The sequence below is a fragment of the Hemitrygon akajei genome, chromosome 9, assembly GCF_048418815.1.
Source record: "Hemitrygon akajei chromosome 9, sHemAka1.3, whole genome shotgun sequence".
In the NCBI taxonomy this organism is placed as follows: Eukaryota; Metazoa; Chordata; class Chondrichthyes; order Myliobatiformes; family Dasyatidae; genus Hemitrygon; species Hemitrygon akajei.
The window spans coordinates 48,617,613-48,641,296 of record NC_133132.1 but is presented as its reverse complement, the minus strand read 5'-3'; the positions used below and the strand labels follow the sequence as shown (position 1 = coordinate 48,641,296).

At 45.5% G+C, this 23,684-nt stretch overlaps 1 protein-coding gene across 8 annotated transcripts in view; it reads left to right on the top strand.

Annotated features, from left to right (window-relative positions):
* Positions 1-18,584, top strand: part of LOC140733093 (tyrosine-protein kinase Fyn) — a 226,772-nt gene extending 208,188 nt beyond the window's left edge. For 6 of the 8 annotated variants that reach the window (XM_073055931.1, XM_073055929.1, XM_073055932.1 and 3 more), the window contains 6 exons: positions 80-244; positions 2,005-2,184; positions 8,454-8,530; positions 8,633-8,786; positions 15,643-15,774; positions 16,801-18,584. In XM_073055931.1, coding sequence (XP_072912032.1) covers positions 80-244; positions 2,005-2,184; positions 8,454-8,530; positions 8,633-8,786; positions 15,643-15,774; positions 16,801-17,009 — 917 coding nt within the window. In that variant the 3' untranslated portion in view covers positions 17,010-18,584. Of the gene's footprint in view, positions 1-79; positions 245-639; positions 796-2,004; positions 2,185-8,453; positions 8,531-8,632; positions 8,787-15,642; positions 15,775-16,800 lie in introns of all 8 variants that reach the window. The other 2 variants (XM_073055938.1, XM_073055937.1) reach the window with 2 other exon arrangements.
* Positions 18,585-23,684: the final 5,100 nt, after the last annotated feature.

Sequence of the window (23,684 nt, the reverse complement as noted above, 5' to 3'; positions counted from 1 at the left end):
TGCATTTTTGTTTTGTTACGCCGGTGACCCCATGCCGGTCCTTCCCAACCCTCCCACACCCTGTGCTCCACCCCTGCAGAGCGCGCTGCCGGTCTCTGTTGTCGCTTGGTCGTCCCCTGCCACAAGGGCATGCCCAGGCTTGCTGACCTATCTGTGAAAACCAAAGACGTGTGGGAAATCTCCCGGGAATCTCTGCAGCTCATCAAGAGGCTTGGAAATGGGCAGTTTGGGGAAGTCTGGATGGGTATGAAACCGGAATGTCTCCGTGCCTGGCCCCGGACACCCGGGGACAGGAGCAACACTGAACGCGGGGAGCGATGGAAGGCGGAAGGGGTTCAGTGAAGTCGATCCAAGTGCACAACACAGTCTGACGTCCGGGTAATAAATTTAACCGGAAGACGTGATGGCCCCAATTAAAAATATCTAGCTACCGATTCTGTCATTTCCAAGAGAAATATTCCCAGTGAAGAGGTTAGGTTGGTCACTTTCCAAAAAGTAAGACAGCAAGACTGTGCCTTGGGAAATGCTGCAGTTCTTAAGTTTCATTGAGCTTCACTTGACCACTTCAGTTTCCATCCTCCGGCGTGCATGAGCTTCACTGGATTTTAAGACCTCTTCCCTTGCATCTGTTCTCCTCAGAGTCAGCTGACGGCCTCTGCTTTAACTTAACAACAGTTTGCACTAACTCAACTCCGCAAACTGTTGGATTAGCCAAAGACTCTTGGGAAATTTTACGCGAGTCCCTAAGCTTGGAGAAAAAGCTTGGTCAGGGATGTTTCGCCGACGTGTGGTATGGTAAGGTGGACAAGAAGCTTTCTCCTGTCATTTTCAGATCTTTGTAGAGGTTCACTCAAAGCTCAGAGCAGTCCTTTACGCCAGAGATGCCCCCCCCCCCCCCCCGCGTGCTGGGTTAGCAACTCACCTGCAGTTACCTATCTCTGAATTGGTACTTAATGCAGACCATTACATGGCAGAGAACAGTGGTTATCGGAAACATTCTATTTCAACCGAACCAGCTAGCTACCATTTAGTGAGTCTGGGGCGAGGAAACGTGACAGAGATGGGCTATTTCAGGTGATATCAGGAACTGACTCCCTCAAAAAGTTGTAGAGATTCAGGGTGAATGAAAAATTCATGACTGGGATTAAAGAATGTTTGCTAGATATGACAGAAATATCAAGGGAGTTGGGGTGCAGACTGGCTTGTGTGAAAAGGCAGGTTAGATCAGAGGGGCTGAACGGCCTTCTCCTGCTCCTTTGTCCTAATAATGGTGAATGCAAGAGATCAGGTTCCCTTTTAAAAAAAAAAATCACCAGACCACCAAACTGGTGATGGTATTTGCAGTCTGCGCTCGTTGCTAGTTCTGCCCGCCCCAGCCTGTCCTCCAACACTGGTGCGTACCCACCTTAGTTTGGCAAACCATACACAACATCCCTGACCATCAGCAGTTTACGGAACCCAGCTCGATCATTTCAAACCTCAGCAGTTTGGCTTCTGTAAAGTGGTGGGTTAACACTTCACTCTCCCACTTGCTTGATGTAAAACAGATTCATAAACTCTGCGCGCCCCACTGGAGTGCGTAGAAGCCCAGTTGAAGCCAACATTTTCGGAGAGGTTCACCAATGGATTGGCACCGCTAAGGTTGTTTCCTGCGATCAGTTCCACGCACGATGTTTTAATAGCATGTAATATTGGCTTAACAAAAAAAAAAACCACTCTTAGCTTCATCCCGATAACGAAAATGGTTGATTAACCCAAGTGGCTGTACACCTGACTCGGATGATGCATGCACATTGCTATTAGTTAGTATGTGTAAAGTATGGCTGAAAAACTCTTTTAAAAACCCCATGTGCATGCAGAATAAATGGTTGTGCCTCACCCATCCTGATATTAAAACTAACCATTTTTAAAAAAGGCCATTGCAAATTCATCAGTTCCATTCTTTATTTTGAATCGTTTTGACGTTCTGTAAGTGAGTGCTCTTTTTGTGTGTGTGTGGAAAAGGCACGTGGAATGGGACCACAAAAGTTGCAGTGAAGACACTGAAGCCGGGCACGATGTCTCCTGAGTCGTTCCTCGAGGAAGCTCAGATCATGAAGAAACTGCGGCATGATAAGTTAGTTCAGCTTTATGCTGTTGTCTCGGAGGAACCCATCTACATCGTCACTGAATACATGAGCAAAGGTAACGTTGCCGTAGTGCGTTTAAACGCTCCTTTTATTTGTGAATCATCTTGTTTTCTGTATGGTTCCGGGATAGTTATCCCATTGAATTTATACACTTTCACACCCCGGATAGATATATTTAGTTGTAGACGATGGTTGAGTATGAAGACTTTGAGGCTTGAAGTTTCCTTTTTTGTATAATTACATCTTAAGCTTAAAATAAAGATATAACCAAAGAAATAATGCAGGAGTTCCCAACCTGGGGGTCCACGGACCCCTCACTTAATGGTTGGGGTTCATGGCATAAAAAAAAAGGTTGGGAACCCCTGAAATATTGTGTTAAATTCACTGCTTGCATTTTGGAATGGCTGATATGATGAAGGAGGGGAGCAGTCTCGCTCTAACCTGTCACAGATTTCTGAAGAGGAGAGGAGACTTTGACTGGTGCAAAGTCCAATCATTCTGGGTGGTATCCCACACCTGTCCCCACTATCTCTCCACGTCAATGATTTTTAGGATCTAGAATTCCTTCCAAGCTTCCGGCAACATTACCATGTAACAAATTACTGCCATTCTTTCATTTAGGAAAAAATGCCTCAAGTGAAATTCTGTAAGTCAAAAGGGTTGGGTGAAATGCATTTTGGTCACAGTATTTTCCACAGGTGAAGAGTGGATACCTACTCATTGTAATGTAGAACAGCCTTGTAAGTTGCAAATTCCTGCTCAGAGTAAATCGTATTATAAAGAATTATATAAATCAAGAAATAGCTGTATTAAATGGGCATCATATCTGACATAGACAAAAGGTGCAGGAGTAGGCCATTCGGCCCTTCGAGCCAGCACCACCATCACTGTGATCATGGCTGATCATCCACAATCAGTATTCCGTTCCTACCCTCTCCCCATGTCCCTTGACCCGCTATCTTTAAGAGCTCTATCTAATTCTTTCTTGAAAGCATCCAGAGAATTGGCCTCCACTGCCTTCTGAGGCAGAGCATTCCACAGATCCACAACTCTCTGGGTGAAAAAGTTTTTCCTCAACTCCGTTCTAAATGGCCTACCCCTTATTCTTAAACTGTGGCCTCTGGTTCTGGACTCCCCCAACATCAGGAACATGTTTCTTGCCTCCAGCGTGTCCAATCCCTTAATAATCTTACATGTTTCAATCAGATCCCCTCTCATCCTTCTAAATTCCAGTGTATACAAGCTCAGTCGCTCCAACCTTTCAACATATGACAGTCCCGCCATCCCAGGAATTAACCTTGTGAACCTATGCTGCACTCCCTCAATAGCAAGAATGTCCTTCCTCAAATTTGGAGACCAAAAATGAACAATACTCCAGGTGTGGCCTCACCAGGGCCCTGTACAACTGCAGAAGGACCTCTTTGTTCCTATACTCAATTCCCCTTGTTGTGAAGGCCAACATGCCATTAGGTTTCTTCACTGCCTGCTGTACCTGCATGCTTACTTTCAGTGACTGATGAACAAGGACACCTAGATCTCGTTGTACTTCCCCTTTTCCTAACTTGACACCATTCAGATAGTAATCTGCCTTCCTGTTCCTGCCACCAAAGTGGATAACCTCACACACACACCCCCTTTGTGCTGTCTCAGCTTACTCGGTCAAACACAGAGCTCTAGCTCAATTTGCTGAACTCTTGGGATTGAACCTAGATCGCAGATGTAACATCTCCACCTGGTCAACTTGGAGTTTGGCTTGGTGCCCTTAGATTCAATTTGCAAAGCCCACTCTCCAATGTTATTCCTTATGAGAAAAGCAACAAATTATTTCATAATTTCTTACAGTATAGGAGTAGGTCATTCTGCAGACTGAGTCTCGGCTGGCCCTTGGAACAATCCCATAAATCCCATTATCTCACTTATTTCCCTGTAATCTACTCTCATGTGACCTTCAAGTTCAAATTTAATTATTACTCAGCCATTTACGAATACCCATGAGTATAGCCAAATGAAACAGAGTCACTCTGGGGCCAAGATGCAAAATACAGTACCAACAGTCAGCGCAGCCCAGGGTATATATAAGATGGCAAGCACGTATAAGAGAGCAGTAAAGTACAGTCACACAAAAAAATATATTGCCCAAGTCCCTTCATCCATGAATGTTGCAGTGGTCTGCAGTGAACACAATACAGCTTGTTTTCTGCAGAGCGAACACAAGGGGGCAGCACCAGCTCCAGCACGGGTGCTGCATCACGTCACCTCTGGCACTCCAGTGGCATGTCCGACTCCAACGCCTCCCCCTGGGCAGCTGCAGACAGCTGACGTCGCAGCATGAGGACTAGTCCTTGCTACAGCCGAGTACACACAGCTCCCCACCCTGCCGATAAACCAATGAATTAAACTTGCAGCATTCCACACCACTGAAGTCCAACAGGGTCTTGTGATTCATAAGAAAAGCAACTAAGACTAATCTTTCGCTTTTAGACTGCGCACCGCCTTCACGCATTGACTCCTCCGACGCAGGCAGCAGCACGGTCTGCACCAAGGCCACCTCCTTCGGTTTCTCCGCCAAATAGCAACTCACTGATGGGATAGACCTGCAGTATTTTAAGTTCTAAGTGTCCAGCATGATCTTGCTATCATAAAAACTGCACATAAAAAAGACAATAGCTGGTTTGGTCGTCCCTATAGAAACTATTGCGCCTAAGCGCGCCGCCATCTTGCTGGAGCTCATCCGGTTCAGCTCTTCCTGTTTCTCCTGAAACTTGCCTGCATAAGGGGCAATTTTAAGTGGTCAATTGACCTAGCAACCCACAAATCTTTGGGATGTGGGTGGAAGCCAGAGCATGGTGGGGGAGGAGGGGGTCCCATGTGGTCACGGGTAGGACCTGCAAAAACCCCAGGCCGACGGCATGCAGAGGTCAAGTTCAAACCTGCGTCACTGAAACAGCTCCGCACAGCCACGCTGTTGAACAGGACCGATTGCTGGGCATATGCCCATGGAAGTAAGCTATCCCTTTCCAGTGAAGGAAGGTGGAGAAGCCAGTTGTATGAGAGAATGGACAAATATTTTCTGCACCCTCCTGACAAAGGAAATGGCAAGTACAGTATGGTCAAGTCAGCAGATTGTAAAGACCACGACAGAAAGATGAAGTCATTAAATCTGCAGCAGATAGAAGGGTTTTTGAGAGCTGCCTTGTCTGTTGCTGTTTACTTAACGTACAAAACAGAGAGAAAGCAACTGACCTTGTGCACAATGTGCATGAGTAATACTTTATATAGCCCCATCACAGTGATGTAAGGAGTAATTGCGGTTGTTCAGTTCAATAAAGAAGGAGCAAAACATCCTCCTATCCAACATGAGCAAATAAAAGCACTGTCAGTTTGCTAAATTACCAGCATTCAATCGATTTTTTTTTCCCATTTGTCTGCCATCCAGAGTGTGTTCAACCTGCCTTTGCTTTATAACTCTGCCAGTGATTTCCTCGCTGCTCCTCTTTCTGCGAAGATTAGCTGCGAGTGAATCTGGGCAGTGCTGGTACCACCCTCATATGGAACTAACTGCGCAGGGGAGAGGGGCTTTCTGCTGCTGAGCCCCGACGTGTTGAGCGACTAACCTACTGGATGAGCCCAGCGGGGCGGGCAGTACCCGTGAAAGGAAAGGGATTGTCCACGTTTCTTTCGAACCCTACGGGTGCTGGGCTCCTCCAGCCTGTTGTCTGTCGCTCCGGATTCCAGTGTTGCAGTCTCGTGGGCCTCTCTGAAATTTCGCCAAGACTCTCAAAGCGCTGGAGGAACTCAGCAGGCCAGGCAGCATCGAGTACAGTCGACGTTTCGGGCCGAAACCCTTCCAACAGGACTGGGGAAAAGTAGCTGGGGAGTAGATTTAAGAGGTGGGGGGGGTGGAGGAGGAGAGAGAGAATCACCAGGTGATAGGTGAAACCTGCAGGGGGAGGGATCAAGTAAAGAGCTGGGAAGTTGATTGGTGAGATGAGGTGAGACAGGGAAAAGGGGATGGGAGCTTCCCGCCACCCTACCAGGGATATAGGGTTCCTCTTGTCCTCACCTACCACCCCACCAGCCTCTGCATCCAGCACATAATTCCCCGAAACGTCCGCCACCTCCAACGGGATCCCACCACCAAACACATCTTTCCCTGCCCCCCACTTTCTGCTTTCTGCAGGGATCGCTCCCTACACGACTCCCTTGTATGTTCATCCCTCTGGCACTTACCCTTGCAAGCGGAACAAGTGCCACACCAACCCCTACTCCTCCTGCCTCACTACCATCCAGGGCCCTAAACAGTCCGTCCAGGTGAGGCGACACTACACCTGTGGGTCTGTTGGGGATCATATACTGTGTTCGGTGCTCCCAGTGTGACCTCTTGTATATCAGTGAGACCTAACGTAGATTGGGAGACCGCTTCACCAAGTCTCCCAGTGGCCGCCCATTTTAATTCCACTTCCCATTCCCATTCCGATATGTCAATCCATGGCCTCCTCCACTGTCGTGATGACTCCACACTCAGGTTGGAGGAACAACACCTTATATTCCGTCCGGGTAGCCTCCAACCTGATGGCATGAACTTTGATTCCTCAAACTTCCAGTAGTTCTACCCCACCCCCACCCTTCACCATTTCCCATCTCCTTTTCCCTCTCTCACCTCATTTCACCAATCAACTTCCCATCTCTTTACTTCATCCCTCCCCCTCCAGATTTCACCTATCACCTGATGGTTCTCTCTCCCCTCACCCTCCCCCACCTTTTAAATCTACTCCTCAGCTTTTTTCCTCCAGTCCTGCCGAAGGGTCTCGGCCCGAAATGTCGACTGCGCTTTTTTCCACAGATGCTGCCTAGCCTGCTGAGTTCCTCCGGCATCTTGCGTGTGTTGCTCGGATTTCCAGCATCTGCGGATTTTCCCTTGTTTATAGCCAAGACCGCCCAGACACTGGCACCGACCACAAACACACAAATCTGTACCTTTTGCCAAAACATTTTGCTTAACCTACTTAGACCCACATAATTTACTCCCAATTTGTAAAACAATCATTTGATAGTCAGCAATTATTTTATACAGTTTGGGATCAATCACATAATTTCATTCCTTGAGGTCGGGGGTCGTCCATCCCAGTTGATTACTCGAGATACTTATTTATTTATATATTGACATACAGCATGGGTAGGCCCCTCTGGCCCTTCGAGCTGCGCTGCCTAGCAACCCCCAGTTTAACCCTAGCCTTATCACAGGACAATTTACAATGACCAGTTGAACTACGAACCGGTATGTCTTTGGTCAGTGGGAGGAGACCCATGTGGTTATGGGGATAAAGTACAAACTCTGTACAGACAGCGGCGGGAATTGAACCCGGGTTGCTGGCACTGTAAAGCGTTGTGCTAAGCACTCTGCTGCCATGCCAACATAGAGATGGGTGATACTTCCCAGGTTGCCATTGATTGTCCGTCCCTAGCTGGCTCATTGACATCATCTTGACTTGCCTTGAATTGCTACGTAGCCCACTATTCAAGGTGCGCCTGAGCTCTTAACGCACTTGCAACTGTACACTAATCAAAAAAATCATACAATTCAAGGCAATAATAATCCCACAGTGAGAAAAACATGCTTTCTATTGGAAATGTTTTCATGAACCAAGGCATGCTGGAAACGACAGCAACAGCCCTTCATTATTAATGGTGCAGTGATGTAGACAATCAGAACCCATCAAAGCCACATTGGCTCGTTAAAAAATAAAATTATGTTTTCTTTAAAATACCAGAACACGAATTTGCCGACTGGATCTTAGTCCATTATTTGGTGTCTGTATGAACTCCGTGATTCTAACCTCAGTGTTAGTTTCACAGGGAGCTGATGTTTCAGATGCGTTAAAGACCGTTAATGTTGTTCATACTGCGCAGGCGCTGACTCAGGGCCTCAGTATGGAAGCTACCGTTTGCTTGTGACATGACTGATTTACTGTTCCTGGTCACTCCTGAATAGTGGACAGCTCGGGAGCCTCCACGTGTTCCCTGCAGTCTTGCCGTGATGAGTATCATCTGCTCCACAATGCCTTCAATTGGGTGAACAGGACCTGTGACCTCGCAGGGGTTCCCAACCGTTTTTATGCCATGGACCAATACCATTAACAAAGGGGTCCATGGAGCCCAGGTTGGGAACCCCTGTATCTGAGGGTAGCCTGTGTAATGTATCTTGTCTTTACTTTAAATAGTATCACTAGGAGTGTGTTGATTTAAAAATATAAAACTGTACTTGTTTCACGAGTTGTATTTTAAAAATATCTGTGAAATAATGTAATTAATTTGCAATTTCAGGAAGCCTGTTAGATTTCCTAAAAGATGGGGAAGGAAGAGCTTTAAAGTTGCCCAACCTTGTAGACATGGCAGCACAGGTGAGAAGCAAACAGGCTCCAGAGCAGATTTATTTTAAAATTTGGCTCCTCTTTCCACAATGTAATTAAATTAACATTTTGTATTTCTTTTCTGTGGAACAGGTTGCCGCTGGGATGGCCTACATTGAGAGAATGAACTACATCCACAGGGACCTGCGGTCAGCCAACATTCTGGTCGGAGACAATCTAGTGTGCAAGATTGCTGATTTTGGATTAGCGAGGTTGATTGAAGACAATGAGTACACAGCTCGTCAAGGTGGGATGTTTATGCATAAGGTTTCTTTATCGTTAAGGAAGAATTCGTGCCCCGTCACACTCGTGACTGCAGATCTAACGCAGTGACGTTGTTCCGAGGGACTGACATGATGGTTCAGCACTTAGTGCCTCTCCCTCTCAGCTCCAAGGACCCTGATTCAACCTGGACCTCAATGCAGTGTTGTCCCTGTGACCATGGTCGAGAATTCCACCATCCCCCTCCCTGTATTCCCTAACTACATTGTCCTTCTCCACAATGAATGCAGATGAGCAGATTTTATTTAAGACCTCGGTTATGTCTTCTGCCTCCACACCCAAATTCTCTTTGCTGACTGTACTTCCCCGATTCCCGTCTTGCTTGTGAAGTTCTTTGTAACGTTACATTTTATCTTGCCTGTCAGTGCTCATTTTACAACCTCTGTACCCTCCTAGCAACCATTTTTATGTACATCCCATTCCCCCCCCCCACTCCCGGTATTTTCTCTACACTTTTAGGGTCTTTGCCATTTTCATTTCTCTGTAGTTGTCACAACTTTTGCCTTTATCAATGTCCCTTGACATCCAGGGTTCCTTGGACTTGTTGGCCTCTTGACCCTGTAGGAACATATCAGTCCTCAACTCATGGTGTCGTGTCTGTTTTGAAATACCATGACTACTCAGCTGTAGACTAAGCTGCAAGTAGCTGCTCCCAACCAATCCTTGCCAGGTCCTATCTTACATTAAAATTAGCCTTCTCTCAAGACAGGACCTTAAATTTATTGGTCTTCTTCATAACTGTCATTAAACTTATGAACGTTATCTTCCTGCTGACTTGCTCAGCTACATTCCCAAAGGAGGTTCATACTGCTCCTTCTCTGGTAGGACTATCTACATTCTGGGTTAGCTCCACACCCATCTGTGCCTTTCAGTCTCAATTAATATTACTTACCAACCACACCTCCTACATTTACATGGAGATGCTGATATGTACAACAATGAGAATCCCAGCGCCAGTAATCATTGTGGTCTGCTGCTGATCTTCTAACCAGTCCCCCACCATCACTCCCTGTCTCCTATTACATGGCCAACTTTGGATCCAGTTTGCCAGCTGGTTAGCGGGTTCTAACCTTTTGGTTAGATTCCCATATGGGGCCTTGTCAGATATGTTACCGAAGTACATATGGACAACATCAACTGCACTGCCCTCATCTAGTTCTGTTACACCTCTTTTTAAAAACTCATTCAGACTTTTCTCCCAACAAAAAAAAAAGCATTTTAAAATGAGCGTAGCCCCATCTGCTGTTGGAGCTTAATGAATCTACTCAGTTCCTTAAAACAGAAGGGGGACATAACTCTCTCTGGTGAGTGAAACAGACCCCTGGTATATAATATTTTCTTCAGGGTTCAGAACGATCCAGGACAGAATCAGAACCCTTGGCTCACCAAGTCCATACTGATCACATTTGTACTACTTTTTCCCACGTTCCCATCAACCAAAGTCCAGAGTAAATTTATTATCAAAGTACATATATGTTGCTATATACTATGCTGAGATTCATTTTCATGCCTGCATTCACAGTCATTATCATTATTATCTGTCATGTTGTATGACGTGGGCAGTCATGAGTTTTCTCATGGCCAAGATTGTTCTTGGCAAATTTTTCTACAGTTCAACCCAGATAAGTGTGAGGTGGTTCAGTTTGGAAAGTCAAATATGATGGCAGAATATAGTATTAATGGTAAGACTCTTTGCAGTGTGGAGGATCAGAGGGATCTTGGGGTCCGAGTCCGTAGGACACTTGAAGGCTGCTGCGCAGGGATTGGCCTTCATCAATCGTGAGATTGAGTTTAGGAGCCGAGAGGTAATGTTGCTGTTATATAAGACCCTGGTCAGACCCCACTTGGAGTACGGTGCTCAATTCCGGTCACCTCACTACAGGAAGGATGTGGAAACCATAGAAAGGGTGCAGAGGAGATTTACAAGGATGTTGCCTGGATTGGGGAGCATGCCTTATGAGAATAGGTTAAGTGAACTCAGCCTTTTCTCCTTGGAGCGACAGAGGATGAGAGGCAACATGATAGGGGTGTATAAGATAATGAGAGGCATTGATCATATGGATAGTCAGAGGCTTTTCCCCAGGGCTGAATTGGCTAGACCAAGAGGGCATAGTTTTAAGGTGCTTGGAAGTAGGTACAGAGGAGATGTTTTTTTTACACAGAGAGTGGTGAGTGTGTGGAATGGGCAGCTGGTGGTGGAGGCGGGAACGCTAGGGTCTTTTAAAAGACTCCTGGATGGCTACATGGAGCTTAGAAAAATAGAGGACTATGGGTAAAGCCTAGGTAGTTCTAAGGTAAGGACATGTTCGGCACAGCTTTGTGGGCCGAAGGGCCTGTATTGTGTTGTAGGTTTTCTATGTTTCTGTGTTTGCCGTTGTCTTCTTCTGGGCAGTGTCTTTCCAAAGTGGGTGACCCCAGCCATTATCAATACTCTTCAGAGATTGTCAGAGGTCGCATAACCAGGACTTCTGTTTGCACCAGCTGCTCATCCGACCATCCACCACCTGTTCCCATTGTTTCACATGACCCTGAGCGGGTGGGCTACACCTTGCCCAAGGGTGACCTAAGGCTAACAGAGGGAAAGAGCACCTTACACCTCCTTTGGTAGAGACGTATCTCCACCCCCACCACCCACACTCACAGTGGTACAGGGAAACACAGTAGATCTGTGAGAAACAACGCACAAAGTCTGACAAACGGCCGATGTAGAAAAGAAGGCAAACCGTGCAAATAAATAAATAAATAAATAAATAAATAAATAGGCAGACAAGCAGATCTGAGGAATCCTTGACAGTGGGCCCACAGGTTGTGGAATCATTTTGGTGTTGAAGTGAGAGAAGTTATCCAGGCTGGTTCAGGAGCCGTATGGGTGAAGGGTAATAACTGTTTCTGAACCTGGCGGTAAAGGAGCTAAAGCTCCTGTACCTCCACTCTGATGGCAGAAGCAAGAAGAGAAGATGACCTGGATGGTAGGGCTCCTTGACGGTCGATGCTGCTTTTCCTAACCCCACCCCCACACCAAACCTTCTACTCACCTAAAAGTTACCTCCAGGATTAAATTCATGACACCAAAATGCCTGAGGCTCTGAAGCCAGTGGAATGAGTTTTGGAGTGTATTGAAGATATTTAGTTTTTTTTTTATTCAGAATTCAGTGTGAAACAGACCCTTCCAGCCCTTCAACCAACACCGCCCACCAATCCCCCAATGAAACCCTGACCGAATCAGGGGACAGTTTATGATGGGCAATTAACCAACCAACTGGCACATCTTTGGACTGTGGGAGGAAACCCACAGGGTCACGGGGAGAAGGTACAAACTCCTTACAGGCAGCAGTGGGATTTGAACCCGTGTCACCGGCACGGTAAAGCATTGTACGTACTAAGCGAGGATCACTTCACCAATGTCTTGTATAAAATGAAACTGCTCAGGCGCCTGGAATTTTCAGTGTAGTATTAAATCAGTGAAAAGAAACCAGAGACAAGTATAAAGCTCAAATAACAAGATTACTTGGGTGATCAAATGTAATTTAATATTGCTTTTGCAGTTTGGGTGAGTTGATATTTGATTAATATCAGTGAAGGAAACATTGATTTGTTAAACCTTGGATATAACATTGAATTAAGTCCTTGAATTATTGGTGAATTAAACACTTGCTGCATTAAAGTGTGAGTGCTTTACCAGGTATTTTATTACTTGTGCGGCATTTAGTTCCCCAGCTCTGTGAGGCATTTTCATTTAATCATGACTTTGGCCAACATAATAGGAAAAGGCAAAATAAATTATCATTGGCTGAACACGGGAAAGTGCTGAGCCAGGCCAAATGAGCAAAGCCCCTCTTCTGCGCTGGAGATTCGGCTCAGGTAACGGTGGGGCCCGCTGCTCTCGTTGCAAATGAAGGTGAACGCGCTGCTGCCTTGGCCCACCGCGGCCCTCCTGCTGAAGCTGCTCTCTCAGTGTAAACGGACGGGAGCTTTCTGAGTGAGCTCTAGCTTCCGTAGGAGAGATGAAGGCGTGCTGCACTTTCAGATGAGACTTTGAACAAGAGGTCCAGACGATACTCTCAGTTACATTTGAGTGGTTCAGAGTGGAACAGCAGAGCGAGGGAGCTCTCCCTGGTGTCCTGGGGAAAGGTCTTTTCACTAAAGCAGATTGATTGCTATCGCATGACTGTAGCTGTTTCTGTGAGAGAATTGACGGCCTGATTTCCTATAATGACTCTATTTCAGAAATACTCCATTGGCTGTAAAGCACTCTGAAACTTGCTGAATGAGACGTGCAAATTATTATATAAGTGCGTTTTTTTTTTTCTTTATCAACATTTTTACAAAGCTTTCTTCCCCTTTTTAATATTTAGTCATTTTGGTTCCTAGTTGCAAGGACAAGATATATGCAGTATTTTATGTGCGAGTGGCTGTGGGCTGCCTTGGTGAGGATGTTCAATACACCTAGATGAATCCTCAACCTTAATCAAGCCTCAATTCTGATCGACACGCCATCTGAGATTTGTCATACTTCAAAGCTGAGCTGTTACTTTTGCCTAAATTTCAGCGACCAGACTATTTCTGTACAGAATAGAATTTGCCTTCCTAAATTCTTCGAATGAACAGCCTTTTCATGCCATTATCAGGCACCGAAACTGCAAACTAACTACTTTCTATTAATACTGATATCGCAGCTAATTGTTGATGTTGAAAATTAGTAGGTACATCAGTCAACAAGTATACAACAGCATATAACAAGTCAGTTATCTCACAGTTTGTCAGCAATAATCACTGCTGGTTGTAAATTTACTGGATCTGTCAGGGTACGGCGTCTAAATTAATGTGATTAGATGTCAGCATAGGCTTGGATGAAAAGTTAACTGCATTTGATTGTCAAAGCACCAGGGATGGGGAAGCTGAAGGACAGTAACTGCTGGAAATACACAGGATTTCAGCAGGATATAGAGAAGGATCCACGGACCTCTTGGTTAATATACTGGGGTCCATGGCTGAAAACGGATCGACAACCCCTGATCCAGAGAGAGAAGGGAAGAGCACAACAAGCAATGTGTCAGCAGATCGAGCAGCATCTGTAGAGGGAAAGGAACTGTTGGTGTTTCAGATCAAAACCCTGGATCAGTAACTGCTTTAGATGGATGGACTTTAGTCAGTTTGTTCACCTGAAATGTGAGTATCAGCTCCCATAGATTCACCTTGCATCCATCCTGGTCTTCAACATCTACTCAACTTCTAATAGACCATTTCCCTTCACCTGTTGACAGCCAGGATGAGTTTTTGGAAGCCTGGATGCAATTGACAGGGCCAGAATTTATTGTCCTCCTCCCAAAAGACCACAACCTTGTGGTAGGGTTTGGAGGCTTGTGTGCCTCAATGTCCTAGAGGGCTACGTTGGCTACTCTTGGTAGGGTCACCCATGCCAAACAGGTCAAAGGGTAGAGACCAGATGTAAGAGTGGTCCACAGGTGTCCAGGTTCAGGGTTCAGCTGAGCACTAGCAACCTTGACTGGTCAAAAACAAAGTTACAAGAACAACAATGAAGAATCCTATACCTGTGCGCAATGACATTTCTGAGTTTCCACCTGGGACTTGAACGACTGGCAGTACTGAGAGCCGAGAGGAAGCTACTGACCCAATGAGGAAAGCCCTGAACACCACCAGGATCAAGACCAACAATGGGTTTTGGAATATATGAACACTGGCAAGCTGAACCACACCTGGGGCACAATGGAGAAGGTGGTCAAGGTCAGACAGAGATGGAGGACTTTTATAGATGTCATCAGTGTCAGCAGCATAACAGGCATTTTTTTTCTCCCTCTCCAACTCCCTCTTCCCCCCTCCCTTTTCTCCCTCCCTTTTCTCCCTCCCTTTTCTCCCTCCCTTTTCTCCCTCCCTTTTCTCCCTCCCTTTTCTCCCTCCCTTTTCTCCCTCTCTTTTCTCCCTCCCTTTTCTCCCTCCCTCTTCCCCTCTCCCTCTTCCCCATCCCTTTTCACCTCTTCCCCCTCCCTCTCCCCTTCCCCCTCCCCCCTCCCCCTCCCTTTTCATCTCTTCCCCTCCCCCTCTCCCCTTCCCCCTCTCCCCTTCCCCCTCTCCCCTTCCCCCTCTCCCCCCCATTCCCCCTCCCTCTCCCCATCTCCCCCTCCCCCTCCCTCTCCCCCGTCTCTCCCTCCCTTTCCTGTCTCACCCCTCTCCCTCTCCCCCTCCCTCTCTTATGCATTGTCCTGGAGAACACGCTGGTGATCCACCTTAAACCATTGGAAGTACCTTCATCAGAAGGGCAGTCTATTGGGGTCTTGTAGACCCCACTACAAGAAAAGATCAGAGATATATTTTGAGCTGCACCAAATAGAGGGGAATTTACGAGAGGTAGCTTTCTCAGGCTCTTGCTCCTTTTGTAGTCCTTGGTAGAATTCACAGGTTTAGGAGGTCCTCTAGGTGAGTAGGTGCACTGTGTTTTGGAATTGGAACGCACTGCACCATTCATTGTTGGAAGGAGTGAATGCCGAGGGTAACACAGTGAGGTAGTACAAAGGGAAATGCAAAAGCTAGTGTTTCAGAGGAAGTTCAGTGACGGTAGATAATAATGGGCAAGGGGCACGGTCAAGAATTGGTCTCTATTGTACAGGAGTCTTGTAATGATAAGATTGAAGCTGCCCTTCAGCCTGGTGGTGTGTGTATTCACGTTTTTGTGCTTCTGCCTGAGAGAAGAGGGAATGACCACCAGAGAGGAAGCAACTATACTCTTTGAAACAGCTTGTCCTGAAAAGGTAGTTTGTTTTTTTTAAAAAAAGGAAATTAAAGAGATTAATTTCCTCACTCAGGTGCAAAGTTTCCCATCAAATGGACTGCGCCAGAAGCTGCGTTGTACGGCCGGTTTACAATCAAGTCTGACGTCTGGTCCTTCGGCATTCTACTGACAGAGCTGGTAACGAAGGGGAGAGTGCCATACCCTGGTAAGAACTATAGACAGACAGTGGTCTTGTGGAATATGTTTGCCTTTCAACACTACATCATCATCGTCATTATGTGCCATTTATTTATGACTTGGGCGATCATGGTCTTTCCCATGACCATGACTGGTCTTGGCAAATTTTTCTACAGAAGTGGTTCGCCATTGCCTTCTGGGCAGTGTCTTTACAAGAGGGTTGACCCCAGTCATTATCAATACTCTTCAGAGATTGTCTGGTCACATAACCAAGACTTGCAATGTCCACCAACTGGTCCAACGACCGTCCACCAGCTGCTCCCATGGCTTCACGTGACCCTGATCGGAGGGGAGGGATAACCAGGTGCTAGACCTTGCCCAAAGGTGACCTGCAGCCTACCAGAGGGAAGGGGCAGCTTATACCTCCTTTGATAGGACACATCTCCACCCCGCCACCCAGCTATCTCACCAGCACTTTAAAAAAAAAGAGCTCATGTTATAGTTGGATGAAGCATTGATTTCCTTGAATAAACAAAAGAAATATGAATCTATCTCATTTCAATAAGCAATCCATTGTGTAAAAGGCAAAGTTCCACTTCCTGATGATCATATCGTTTAATTTAGCCATGGGTTTATCATGCAAGTTTTGCATTTCTGAAGTTCATTCCCAGCGTACAAAAGCAGCCACTGAATAGCCATTTCCAGTCTTCCGGCTGGATTTAGGTTAACCCAAAAAATCTTAAGCTTGTTGAAGGTGCCAGGCTGCTTTTCAACACTGCCCTCTTACAACAAGTTAATATGAAATTGGTTCAGGCAGATCTAATATTGCTATCGCTAAGGGAGATGAGGTTCATTTTCAGCTGTAGGATATGGATTCAAGCTAAACCCTGTGAATTATAGGAATGGTATTCTGTTTCTGCTAATTGATGCAACATTCCCAGGGAAATATCCCAAGTTCATGCATGGGAAATCATTGCGTTATTATATTTGACTTAACTCCACTCTTCCAATTTATTTGCTTTTTGTTCTGACCACCACTTGTGTCCCGCATCAGGTATGAATAACCGCGAGGTGCTGGAGCAAGTGGAGCGTGGGTACAGAATGGCATCTCCGCAGGATTGTCCCAGCTCCCTTCATGAGCTCATGATCCAGTGTTGGAAGAAAGACCCAGAGGAGAGGCCCACCTTCGAGTACCTGCAGGCCTTCCTAGAGGACTACTTCACTGCAACCGAGCCTCAGTACCAGCCAGGAGACAACCTGTGACCATCTATTGGGTGTTCCTCGCTATGTTCCCTTGCCATTAGACATTGAGCAGCTGGGTCTTGGCTGCTATTCTCCAGAAACTGGTGTCTTCTAATGTCAAGTCCTAACTCCCCAGCCCTTTCAGAATGGGCACCTTGAGACTACCGAGGCTATTTTTTTGAATATGTCCGAATGCTAGTATTGTATAATAATCACCGTTAAAAATGATGGAATACCATCTCTAAAATGCTACTTACTGTTCAGATATCGTCTTCCCTCCCCTCCTCCCCTGCCTATTGGCTCAACTGAACTCTTCCATGTTAATAAACCTCTCGAGGAGTGAATTGCGGCCGGCCTCTGCCCACCGACGAAAGCTGGTGGCACGGAGCGAGCACTGGCAGCAGGACCACCATCACCTTCTTGAGGAGCCTTTGCATAAACTTTCAATATGACGGCAGCTTGGCAGAGGAGAGAAGCCGTTTGCGGCTGAGAATCCGGCGAAGTAATGAAACCGAGACTGGTGTTTACTCCCCCCCTCGCCACCCGTGTCCCAGGAACCCTCGGTATTAGAGTCCTTGCCAAGTTTGAGAGCCACTTGGGAAACTTTGAATGATGCCAAAAGCAATTGTCTTCTTGTTTCTGCCTACGTCCCCCTTTGCACCAGTGTGCAGCTTTGTTTTCATTCCCACCTCAAGACGTCCTTTTAAAGGTGGCGACGTAATATTTTGTCATCTGAGCAAGTCTATTTTAAGAAGTTCTCCGTACCTTTCTCTTGGTCTCTCCCCCCCCCCCCCCCCCCCCCCACCGTTCATAGAAACGGGGAAACTTTCAGGGCAGCGTGAATCAGGCCACCATCCACGTGGCAAAATGTTACACGGAACAGACCCACCGGGTGATGGTATTGCTCACATCACTGGGGAACGTGTGGCTCGGCACTGAGGACTGGCAAGGGTTGGGAGATCTGCCATACAGACAGCACCCAGTGAGAACTGTGCTTTGCTACGTCTGACAATTCACTGTAGTACTGGACATCCGGGAGCGCGGGAGTCTGGTCCTTCACCCGAGAAAAGCAAAGGACCTCCACTAGCGCTAGTAAAATGAGAATATGGGCACCCGTGCTTCAAAGGATGAAATGACAGAGCCGTTCCAGAATGTCCTTTTATGTCTAACGTTACGCTGATTTTTTTTAATGCCTTTATACATGTAATGTTGCAGTAATTAATTGCATTTCTCGATTGCTTCCTGTGCAGCCAATGACATCCTAAAGAATTATTTTAAGAAGATGACTATGCACTCAATAACTTTGATAGCAGATGCACAAAATGTGTTTTTGGATGTTACTACATTCCTTGAATTGGCCATGTGGTCCAAACATTGGATTATTGGTATTTGTACATTTTAACCAGATGATGCCTCTGCATTAATATTTTTTTTCTCCCTTCCGACACTCACAATGAATCTAATGTTTCAGCTGCCATTTAAAGTGTAAGCATTTTACAGTTTCTGCACTAGTTGACATTTTACATAGCTATTCAATTTTCCTAATCCAGTTCTTGTCATTTTCAAACCCATGTAATAAAGATCTTATCCAGGTCAGTCCACCTCTGGAATTGTTCATCCTGTGTTCAAAATGAGACATGCACATCACTATTAAATACAAGAACCAAGGCCTTGATTTGTGGCCAAAGTTAACGTGCTCTTTACAGCGGCATCCTAATGTGTGACGATGGGACATTTTTAATTGCGTGTAGCTGGAAAGCAGAGCTATCCTATTGTTGTGTGAGATATATCTACAACTGATGTACAGTTATTTGGAATGAGGGTTTGAAGTAGTTCATTTGCAGAACAGCTGCAATAATAAATTTAGGACAGTGACTGCAATAATCTTTCACCATCGTTGCCTCCACTTACTTTTCAGAAGACCGCATAGTTCCCCAGTCTGCGCTCAGACACTGGTGGCCCCATTCATGATCTCCATTCGTAACACCGCATTATGCTTGTTATCTCCACTGGGAATTCTGCATGTCGGCTATAGTCATTGTTCAGGTTGACTGCCATTTCCATTCCACCGCTTGGCTACACTCAGGCACGTGCACAATGGCTCCAGACTCTAATGATCTCATCTGCTGCAGTCGCCGTTCAAGCACAACAAGTTGCCTGCAGTCGCCAATCAGAATTATAGACGCTGGCTGTGGACTCCGGCGTCCGAATGCGGCCAAAGGGGAATAATGTAGGTGAGCAAAATTGTCAGCGTGGAGAGGGTGGGCTGAAAGGCCAATATCTGTGCTGTGTGACTCCATCCAGAATCGTACGAATGTCTGCACGCTCCATCCAGAAACATACCCAGATCTGCAGCCACCAGTCAAGCCTTACACAGCTCTGTCTGTTGTGACTGCGAGCAAGGTCACCAGAGAGGCACTCTTGCAAGAAGAATTCTGCCTGGCTAAATGTTACATGACATTTTTATATGCTAAAGATCAGTCGTATAGGTACGGTGCCAATAAAAAGCATCGCCACCCCCTTGGAAGTTTGCATGTTGTTTTACAATATTGAATCACAGTGGATTTAATTTGGACACCGATCAACAGAAAAAGACTCATTCGTGTCGAAGTGAAAGCAGATCTCTACAAAGTGATCTAAATTAACTACAAATATAAAACACAAAATAATTGATTCCATAAGTATTCACCCCCCTCCCCCCACACCACACCCTATAATGTGACACACCAAATCATCACTGGTGCAGCAAATTGGTTTTAGAAATCACATAATTAGTTAAATAGAGGTTTGCTTTTGGAGACCTGGGTGCAGTCAAGGTGTTTCAGTTGATTGTAGTAAAAATACACCTGGTGTCTGGAAGGTCCAACTGCTGGTGAGTCAGTATCCTGGCAAAAATTACATCATGAAGACAAAAGAACACTCCAAGCAACTCCATGGAAAGGTTATTGAAAAGCACAAGTCAGGAGATGGATACAAGAAAGTTTTCAAGTCATTGAATATTGGAGTACAGTTAAATCAATCATCAAGAAATGGAAAGAATATGGCACAGCTGTAAATCTGCCTAGAGCAGGCCGTCCTCAAAAACTGAGTGACCGTGCAAGGGGACTAGTGAGGGAGGCCACCAAGAGACCTATGACAACTCTGGAGGAGTTACAAGCTTCAGTGGCTGAGATGGGAGAGACTGTACATACAACAACTGTTACCTGGGTGCTTCACCAGTCACAGCTTAATGGGAGAGTGGCAAAGAGAAAGTCACTGTTGAAAAGGACTCGCATGAAATCTCAGCTAGAGTTTGCCAGAAGGCATGTGGGATATTCTAAAGTCAGCTGGAAAGGGGTTCTATGGTTTGATGAAACAAAAATTGAGCTTTTAGGCCATCAGACTAAATGCACTGTTTGGCTTAAGCCAAACACCAGACATCATCAAAAACACACCATTCCTACCGTGAAGCATAGCAATGGCTGCATCGTGCTGTGGGGATGCTTCACTGCAACAGGCACTGGAAGGCTTGTGAAGGGAGAGGGTAAAATGAATGCAGCAAAATACAGGGAAATACTGGAGGAAACCCTAATGCAGTCAGCAAGAGAATTGCAACTTGGGAGAAGATTTGTTTTCCAGCAAGACAATGACCTCAAGCATAAAGCCAAAGCTACATAGGAATGTCCAGGAGTGGCCAAGTCAGGTCCAGACCTCAATCCAATTGAGAATTTATGGCTGGACTTGAAAAGGGCTGTTCACTCATGATCCCCATGCAATCTGATAGAGCTTAAGCGGGTTTTGTAAAGAAGAATGAGGAAAATTTGCAGTGTCCAGATGTGCAAAGCTGATAGAGACCTATCCACACAGGCTCGAGGCTGTAATTGCTGCCAAAGGTGCATCTACTAAATACTGACTTGAAGGGGATGAATACTTATACTATCAATTATTTTGTGTTTAATATTTGTAATTAATTTAGATCACTTTGTAGAGATCTGTTTAGACTTTGACATGAAAGAGTCTTTTTTATGTAGATCAGTGTCAAAAAAATAACAAAATTAAATCCACTGTGATTCAATGTTGTAAAACAATAAAACATGAAAACTTCCACTGGGGGTGAATACTTCTTATAGGCAGTGTACAACGTATCTACAATGCCCATGTAATTTTCAAACACCTCCTTCTTCACAGCCACACACCAGACACCTAACAGGAATGTTAATCAGCCGTGTCTCTCTCTGGATTCATGTATATGCATACATCAAGTCAATGGGTTTTTCCTGGTTTGTGATCAACCCCAGTCTGCAGCTCCAGGAAGACCATTGTTCAGAGCTGCATTTAAAATCCGATCTACAACTCACCTTCAAGTCTGAAGATTGGTTATGCTGTAAGTAATATTTGCCAAATACCCTAACTCCAGAATATGCTCTAGCATGTACATTGTGTGACTGTTAAATAGGGAGAGCAATGGTAGCAAATCATCGGAGTTGTACGTTACTGGGTGCCAGTTTATTGCCCTTTGGGAGTACCAGATGGAAACCGTTCATCTCCTTCAAAGACCGCCTCTCACTAAGCTTTCGTTCACCCCATTGCTGTTTGTGGCTCATCATTCATTGGTGTCTCAGTCAACCCAGAGAAGCAGCTCAATGTGTTTTCCTGCTTTTGAAGGCTCTGTCAAGGTGCCCTCTGCAGTCATATTAAAACTAAGCAGATCTTTCAATGTGGACTGAGGGAATAGCATAGTGGTTAGCACGGCGTTTTACTGTACAGGTGAGCGGGGTTCAATTCCTGCCACTGTCCTGTAAGGATTTTGAATATTCTCCCCGTGACTGCATGGGTTTCCTCTGGGTGCTCCAGTTTTGTCCCACGGTCCAAAGACACACTGGTTGGTAGGTTAACTGGTCATTGTAAGTTGTCCCATGACAACTTACTAGGGTTAAATAGGGGGTTGCTAGGTAACACGACTAGAAGGGCCTATTCCAAGCTTTACAGTATCTCAATAAATATGGGTATCTACTGTAATTGGTAAATGTTCTGGAAAAAGTAGGCTGGAGACCCTTTCTCACTCTTCCCCAATTTTTAAGACCTTAAGATAAACGAGCAGAATTGGGCCATTTAGCCCATTGCATTTGCTCCACCATTTCATCATGGCTGATCCATTTTCCCTTCCATTCCCAATCTCCTGCTTTCTTCCCCCATCTCCCTTCATGCCCTGACCAGTTTAGAATCTATCAACCTCTGCCTTAAATATACATAAAGACTTGGCCTCCACAGACACCTGAGGCAAACAATTCCACAAGTTTACCACACTGGCTAAAGAAATTCCTCCTCGTCTCCATTCTAAAAGGACACCCCTCTATTCTGAGGCTGTGTGCTCTGGCGCTGGACTCTCCCACCATAGGAAACATCCTCTGTCAAGCCTTTCACCATTTGATAGTTTTCAATGAGGTAACCCCCCATTCTTCTGAATTCGGGCCCAAAGCATCAAACGTTCTTCATATGACAATCCATACAAACTCGGAATCATTTTTGTGAACATCCTTTGAATCCTCTCCAGTTTCAGCGCATCTTTCCTAAAACAAGGGGCCCAAATCTGCTCACAGTACTCCAAGTGAGGCCTCACCAGTGCTTTGTAAGCTCTCAATATTCCATCCTTGCTTTTATATTCTAATCCTCTTGAATGCTAACATCACATTTGCCTTCCTCACCACAGACTCAACCTGCAAATTAACTTCCAGGGAATCCTGCACAAGGTCTGCACCTCCATTTTTTTTTTGTATTCTCTGTCCATTTAGGACATAGTCAACACTTTCATTTCTTCTACCAGAGTGCATGACCATCACTGTATTGTTACGTACCCCATAACTGGGTGTCTTACCAGCAAAGATAGAAGTGTCCGTTGGAGTCTGGTGATACTATTTTCAACAATATTTATTAGCAAAAATATACAAAATAATATCAATGCGAATATACAGAGAATATACGTTAGCAATACTAAACCTAAAAGTGCGGGTATAATAATAATCACTAATGAAACAAGTTCTATCGTTGTCTAGGGGATAATGAATTGTCAGATGGAAATATAAAGTTCAGTTCAGTTCATGCAGGCTGCGGTAGTAGTTTGTCGATGTGTTGCAATTGTTGGAGAGAGAGAGAGAGAAAATGTGTGAACAGTAACAGCTATTATCTTGCCAACCTTCCTTTACGATTTTGATCCATCGATGCGTTGTTGTTGTGGCCATTCACGTATGACCCCTCCGTCCTTTAGCTAGACCGCTCTTCCGTGGTGGACTCGTCACCCAGGCAAGGGTGACACACACACACAAGCCCCCACCGGTCTCACTACAAAACACTGTGAGTTAAAATTTACCGACCCTTCGTTCGGTCTCCGATCTCCCACCCTGTCTCGTAGGGGTTCTGATGCTCACTAGCGTTTCTCCTGGTGCGTCTGAGGGGTGTCACCCCAGACCTCACTTTTATCTCCACTCACAGGGTCTCAGGTGTCAATCAGGTTGGGATGATGTAACCCATCAAACCAGCCCACTCTGGTTGCCCCCTGAGGGGTTTCAATGAATAGAACAGTACCAAGTAAACAATCCTTCTCCAAAAGACAATAGCAGTAAATCAATGGCTTTTGTCAGTAGGAGACGTTCCACCTTGTGTATCTCTGAGCTGTGTCTCTCTCTCATTAACTTTCATGAGCTGTTATCAATAACAACT